Raw genomic sequence first — 7,617 nt, forward strand, 5'->3', positions numbered from 1 at the left:
TTATTATTATTTTTTTCAGAGGTTGATGCTTTAATTTCCTCCATCCCTGCCATTTCTATTCTTGGATTCCATTTTTCTTTTTTAAATTATTTTTTGGAGCACTTGGCTCCTCCTAGCTTTGGTCTGATGACTGGCTCTGTTTCTTTCTTTTTTTCTATCTATCTATCTTTCTTTCTTTCTTTGTAATATTTTATTTATTTATTTATTAGATAGAGACAGAGGTAAACTGAGAGGAAAGGATGGAGATAAATAGACAGACAGATAGACAGAGACATGAAGACTGGCTTTACTACTCATGAAGCTTCCCCTTCCCCCACAGGTGGGGACCAGAGACTTGAACTGCAGTCCCTGAGCATGGTGACATGTACACTCCATCGAATACCCCAGCACCTTGCCCTAGCTTTGTCTATTTATTTTATTTCTGCATTTCCCCAAGGATATTCCTAGCAGACTCAGTAGGATTGCTACTGCCATTTGCCTCTATGTATTTATTTATTTTTATTATTATTATTTTTATTGCCACCAGGATTATTGCTGGGGCTTGGTGCTAATACTATGAATCCACCATTCCCAACAGCCATTCCCATTTTTTCTTTCTAATTTTTATTATATAGGACAGAGAGAAATTGAGAGGAAACAGGGAGACAGAAAGAGGGAGAGAAAGATAGACACCTGCAGACCCGCTTCACTGCTCATGAAGTGGACCCCCTGCAGATGGGGAGTGGGGGGCTCAAACCTGGGTACTTGTACTTGGTAATATGTGCACTGAAAAGGGTGTGTCACCACCTGGCCTCCTCTACAATTTTTAGCAAACCCAGTGGGCCATGCTTGGAGACCTGCCAGAGAGTAGCCTCTGCTGGAATGAATGAAGTCCTGGGGCTACTGGTTTTATGATTTCAGTGCAGAGCTGAGAACAGGCAATAAAGACTCTGGAAGACCCCTACTCACAATCTGTTTGAACCCCAAAAGCTGGAAGAAGAAAGCAGAGAGAGAGAAGGCCTGAGTCTCACCAGGATGCCATTTGTTGGAGAGGTGGTGCTATTAATTCTCAGGATGGGGCAGGCAGTCAAGGAATAAAACAGGACAGGGAGCCTGGTAGGCTGGGAGTGGAAGGGGCCTTTTTAATATTATGGTCCAGAAACATTATGGTCCTTGTGAGAGGCTCTGAATCCCCACCTGACCAGGCAACTGCATTTAAATGTAAGGAGAAGTGCACATTTCAAAGCGGACAGAATGCTTTTGGCAGTCAAACCTCCTTGAAAATGATCCATAACCCAATTTCTCCATTAGTTGGCTTTATAAAGAGTTGGCTTTTGTCTAGTGGTGACATGGGCTATTCTTTCTTTAAAGGGTATTAAAAGCTTGCGTTCTTTAAACAATGGAGATAGCTATTTTTAAAAAGCCTCTGGGTTCATTACTGTTATTATTTTTAACTGGGCTTTTTTTCCCTATTTTTTTTTTTTTTACATTTATTTTTACTGATATTAGCAATGGTTTGCAACATTTAGAACTTTAGGAATAGGGTTTCCCACTGATGTATGTAAATATACTATGACTCAAGACCACCACTACTAAAATCCCAAGGGCCATCATACCAAAGAAGTCAGGGGACTGTGTTCTTACCGAAGGTTCTTTGCCAGAAAACTGAGGCACAGGACAGGAGGTACCAGTCTGCCACTTGGTATAACGGTCCCTGCAGAAGGTGACATTGTGTTGTAACAGGCTTTCTGGTGTTTGCCCTCGAACAATCCGACTTGCCATTAAAAAAAAAGGAAAAAAAAACACAGAAAGAAAAAAAGACCTTCATTTAAAAATCAATTCTGTGCAGTGTTGAGAGACATCCCCCCACCCCCACCCATTGACATGTGACTGAACTCTCTCTGGGCCCACGGTCTCCCCACCCCTTGTCTTGAAGCATGGGCTATCCTTCACCGCCTTCACATCCTCTTAAAATGAGGCATTGAAGGAGCTTCCAGCAACTTTGAAGAGCCCAGAAAGAGAAGTGGCTCTTTGCAGTCGGTCTCCCGTGTTAAATGGAAAGTGTCTCTATGAGAGAATTCATAATGAAGGGGAATTGTTTGAACACAGCCCTTTGTAGTCTAAGGAATTTAATTAGGGGCACCGCAGTCTGATTGCTGATTTGGGCTAATTGGTTGACTTTGTACTTCCCGAGTCTCGGGCAGATTGATTTAACTTCTACCCTCTCTGCTTTGTTTCTGAGCACCTAGAAGTTTCCAAGGGAAGAAGTCAGAAGAAGTGGCCTGGTAATCACTCAATTCCTAGATATCTGGGAATAAAATACATTGAAATACATTGAGCTCTATCCTTCCTTCCTTCCTTCCTTCCTTCCTTCCTTCCTTCCTTCTTTCCTTCCTAAAATTTTTTTTACTACCTTAATTTATTGAATGGAGACAGCCAGAAATTGAGAGGGTAGGGGGAGATAGATAGATAGACAGGTAGACAGACACCTGCAGCACTGTTTCATCACTTGCAAAGCTTTCCACCTGCAGGTGGGGATCAGGGGCTCGAACCCAGATCCTTGTGCATTGTAACATGTGTGTTCAACCAGGTATACTACCACCTGGCCCCACTTTCTTTTTCTCTCTCTACTTCCTTTCCTCTCTCTCTCTCTCTCTCTCTCTTTCTCTCTCTCTCTCTCTCTCGGAACCTTGTCTTCATGGACTGAGAAGCTTTAGTGCCACTCAGGTCCCTGTCATAGGTGGCCTACTGAATCTCATCCTCCTCCGCCCTCCTTTCACATCCCGAAACATGGAAGGAAGGACTGGGCTTGTCCTTGGAGGTTGCCTGGTGGGCTGCTGTCTTGGCCCTTGCCCCAGTCTGTCTCATGGAAGTCGTCCCAACTTGATAAGATCCCTTCGAGCTAGATGAGCAAAACTGTCAGCTGAATTTCCCCACGAGCACGAGATGCCCTGCTGAGGGGGGGGGGGGGGGGGGGGGGGGGGGGGGGGGGGGGGGGGAGACTGAGTAATAAACAGGAGCCAGAAGGAAAGAATCAGCCTATTTAGCCATCTTCATGCTCAGTCTCTAGGTCACATTCCTCGTATGAGCCTAAGCAAACTCAGGATATTCTGCAGATGCCGTATCTTTTTAAAATTGAGCGTGTTTTAAATGTCTTCATTGCTGCCACCCCATAATAGGAAGATTAGTAGGTTTTAGCACATTCCCATAATCCTACTTTACTTGGCATTTCAGATGGAATTTGCAAATTACTTTTTGCAGTAAACAGTAGCTGTAGCATACTTCAAGCTGAGAAGATTAAATGAGGTCCTTATCCCAAAATAAGCCTTTCAACGAAGTTAGAATGACGAGCAAATTTTGTCTTATGAAATGCTATTTGGATATTAAGAAACAACAACAACAACAACAAAAACCTCCAGTGAAACATTTCCTGTTGGGATCTGCTGCTGCTTCTCCAGTGTGCAAGGTGTGGTGTCGTGAACTCAGGGGACCAAGGGGGCGGGGGGAGATTTGCGTGCGTGACATTTGGTGAAGAGAGAGGACTTTAAACAGGTGCACCAGGGGGTTAGTACCCAGGCTTGTGGAAGATAGTCTTCAGAGGCAGGGCAGGCTCAGAGGTGGGCAACACAACAGTTACTCCATGCCACCCCCAAAATGGGTAAAATCAGAGCCAGCCATAGGTGCTTAAAAACAGACAGACTAGGAAGTCTTGAGCTGTGTAGCTGCACAAATAGGGACATCTACTAGGTTTCTAAGGTTCAGTGAAAGGAAAGGCAGCTTTTTTTTGGGGGGGGGGCAACATGTGCCTACAGTCCTGGGGACACAGCATAATGGTTATTCAGAAGACTTGCACACCTGAGCTTCCCAAGGTTCAATCCCCAGAACCATCTAAGCCAGAGCTAAGCAGTGCTTTGGTGTCTCTCTCTTTCTCTCTCTCTCATTATGAAAATATTTTTAAAAATACACCCATAGGGTCCCTTTTTTTTCCTTGATGTGTCCATAGACCGGACAAGGTGATGGAGACAGAGGAGCTCACTCTTTAATAATTTATCATTGGGTTGTGGTAGTAGGGAGTTTTGGGGAACAGTTCCATGTCTCCAGAGGACTCATGAGACCAGGGGAACTTTGTAAGTGGTGAAGCAGGTCTGCAGGTGTCTATCTCTGGCTTTCTCTATCTCCTCCTTTCCCTCTCCCCTCTCAAATTCTCTCTGTCATATATATATATTATGATGCAGTGGATTTGAAGGGCTCGCACCGAGCCCCAGTGATAACACTGGTAGCAAAACAAAACAAACAAACAAACAAATAAAAAAACAGACTCATGAGATCCACCACCAAAGTCTTGTGGGTAAACTTTAGCCAGGCACCTGTCATGGTTGTGGTGAAAGGGTATGCAGTGTGGGGAGGAAGATTGCAGGTGGCACTTGCCCTGCAGAGATGAGAATTCCCAGGAGCTGACAGGGAATTCTGTGTCGCTGGCTGAAGCCAGGTGATTGCTTTCCCACGTCTGTGCAGAAGAGCCCATCACAGGTTCCAGGCAGACTACTCTGAGCAGCTGACAAGGTAGGAAGTGTAGGGGTAAGTATTTTGTCTAGGGTTCAAATCCCAGCACCACATGGGAAGCTCCATGGATGGTGGAGTTGTGGTGCATTAGTCTCTCTCTTTCTCCTCTCTCTCTCTCTCTCTCTCTCTCTCTGTTTCTCTCTCTCTCTCTTTCAAAGTTGAGAATAAGAATTGGACTAGGGATGTGACATCACCCAGTGGTACAGCACATGCATGAGGACTTGGGTTCACTTACTGGTACAGCCTTAAAATTTTTTTCCCTTTGTATTTTCATTATTTCTGGTGAGAAAGTAAATTGCATCAGGATTTCTAGATTTGATAATATTGTGTATGTAATCTTTGTGTGTGCGGGTCTATGCAAAATTATGAATTATAAACTCCAGAGACTTGAAGCTGAATCTTGGGGAGACGGTGTTAATATTTATTGGCTCCCCAGTGTTGATAATGTACAATGTTGAGAGTATAGGTTCCCATTCTGATATGTTTATAAATGCCCCCATCACCTCCTGCCAACTACTACCAAAGGTGAGTATTTAATTTAGGATCTCTCTCCAGGGCTTTTTAAGAGTGAAGATTTGATGTCAGCCAAGCTCTGACTCTTCCATTTACTTGACCAGGGACTTTGAGTTGACCACTCAGCCTTCAGCTGTCTGCTTTCTTCTTAGGAAATGGGGCAACAGTGCCATCTCTGTTGGATGTCAGAATGATCATGCATGTGAAGCGTTCTAAACACTGTAAAATGGAAAAAGGCTGTAAATTCATGAAATGGTGAATGGAATTCCAGTTCAGTCATATGTTAACTGGCTGACTGAGCCAGAGTCCTTTGGGTACTATGTAAATTAATGAACATGTTATATTTTAGGGTGCTCTCTTTTATGAAGTGTGAAAAAGGAATCCTGGAGGTCAGATGGGGAATCTGAGGTAGAGAAAATGGGTTTGCACATGGACAGTGGACTCTGGTGGAGGGACAGGTTGTTGGTGGGAATGCGGTTTAGTGACACCTTTTGAAAGGGGTGTGAAATTGTATGTCCAGGACATTTCTAGTCTTGTTAACCAAGGCTGCCTCAAAAAATTACTGTGTGAAGACAATAATAATAATTAATATATCTCAACACATACTACATGAATTGGATTAAGAAAATGGGCTCTGGGGTGGGGATAGTAGCATAATGGTTCTGCAAAGAAACTCTCATGCCTGAGGCTCTAAGGTTTAGGTTCAATTCCCTGTACCACCATAATCCAGAGCTGAGCAGTGCTCTCATAAAAAAAAAAAAAAAAAGAAGAGAAGAAGTTCTGAACAAAGCATCCAATAATCTTACACGTCTTGAGTCTTACAAGCATAGCAAGAGTCCTTAACTGAATGACCTTGGAAAATGTCACATCACACTTCACCACGATGTCACTGATTTCCAGCGTGACTACAAAGGCATCCTTTAGTCACTGCAGGCCATGTGCTCTTTTGTTCAGGACCTTTTTTTTTTTTTTTTTTGCCTCCAGGGTTATTGCTGGGGCTTAGTGCCTGCACCATGAATCCACTGCTCCTGGAGGCCATTTTCCCCCCTTTTGTTGCCCTTGTTGTGGTTATTGTTGCTGTTGATGTCATTTGTTGTTGGATAGGACAGAGAGAAATGGAGAGAGGAGGGGAAGACAGAGAGGGGAAGAGAAAGACAGACACCTGTAGACCTGCTTCACCGCCTGTGAAGTGACTCCCCTGCAGGTGGGGAGCCGGGGGCTCGAAACGGGGATCCTTCCGCCAGTCCTTGTGCTTTGTGCCACGTGTGCTTAATCCACTGTGCTACCGCCTGACCCCCTATCCAGGACCTTTTAAAATGATGTAGATGTCCACAGATAAAAAGCTCACCCACTGGGTGCAGTATGGACTTACCCGACCCCATGGACAGCCAACCCGATAAAGAAGATGATGAAAATGTGGTGTGTGTACCAGAACAGCTCATAGGAGGCTTGTCTGATGAGTTCAGTGGACGAGGTCATGATCAAGATCAAAGCCAGAGTGATCACGAGGCCAGTGGCACCAGCAACTGTAGCCAGCAGCTCAGTGGTTGTGTTCTAGAAGAGTCACGCACAGTGAAGTGGGCTTAGTGTAGTTCTCTCTCCCCATTGCAACATCAGAGTAGGGGGCATTTCACAACATCCCAGTTGGAAGTTATTAATTATTTATTGGGTAGAGACAGAGAGGAAATCAAGGGGGGGAGGCAGTGAGGGAGAGAGACAGAGAGATACCTGAAGATAGGCCTTCACTACTTGTGAAGCTTCCTCCCCCTACAGGTGGGGACCAGGGGCTTGAACCCAGGTCCTTGCACATGTAATGTGTGTGTTTAACCAGGTGCACCATCACCCAGTGTGGAGACTTTTTCTCTTATATTTAATACACTTTTTTTTTCATTGCCACCAGGTTTATTGCTAGGGCTTGATGCCAGCACTACGAATTCACTGCTTCCAGTGGCCGTCTTTTACTTTATTTATTATTATTATTTTAAAATTTATTTTATTATTATCTTTGAATCTTTATTTTTTGTTAAATTTATTTGTGGGATAGAGACAGCCAGAAATTGAGTGGAAGGGGAAGATAGAGAGGGAGAGAGACAGAGAGACTCTTGCAGTCCTGCTTCACCACTCGTAAAGCTGTTCCCCTGCAGGTGGGGACTGGTGGCTTGAACCCAGGTCCTTGTGCAATGCAGTGCATGCTTAACCAGGTACGTCACCACCCGGCACCTCTTATTTATTATTTTTAAATTGGCTATAACAGAGAGAAATTGAGAGAGGAAGGGCTATAGAGAGTGACAGAGAAAGAGAGACTCTGGCAGAACTGACTCACCACATGTGAAACATCCCCAAGTGGGGGCGAGGGGCTCAAACCCAGTTCCTTGAGCCTGATAATACATGCGCTTAACTAGGTGTGCCACTGCCTGGCTCACATGTAATAAATTAAAAAAAAAACTTAAAAACAACTGTGACAACAACAGAAGAATGGCACTTTCCAGGCTGGGGAGACAACATAATGGATATGCAAAAGCTCTTCATGCCTGAGGCCCTGATGTCCCAGGCTCAATCCCC

The 7,617-nt window shown here is 44.4% G+C and overlaps 1 protein-coding gene across 1 annotated transcript in view; it reads right to left on the reverse strand.

Moving 5' to 3' along the window:
- Positions 1-6,609, reverse strand: part of NOX3 (NADPH oxidase 3) — a gene marked incomplete at its 5' end in the record, with an annotated part of 51,030 nt that extends 44,421 nt beyond the window's left edge. The window contains 2 exons of the mRNA XM_060184724.1: positions 1,624-1,753; positions 6,428-6,609. Coding sequence (XP_060040707.1) covers positions 1,624-1,753; positions 6,428-6,609 — 312 coding nt within the window. The remainder of the gene's footprint in view (positions 1-1,623; positions 1,754-6,427) is intronic.
- Between the last annotated feature and the right edge of the window lie 1,008 nt (positions 6,610-7,617).

The sequence above is a fragment of the Erinaceus europaeus genome, unplaced genomic scaffold (assembly GCF_950295315.1).
Source record: "Erinaceus europaeus unplaced genomic scaffold, mEriEur2.1 scaffold_403, whole genome shotgun sequence".
In the NCBI taxonomy this organism is placed as follows: Eukaryota; Metazoa; Chordata; class Mammalia; order Eulipotyphla; family Erinaceidae; genus Erinaceus; species Erinaceus europaeus.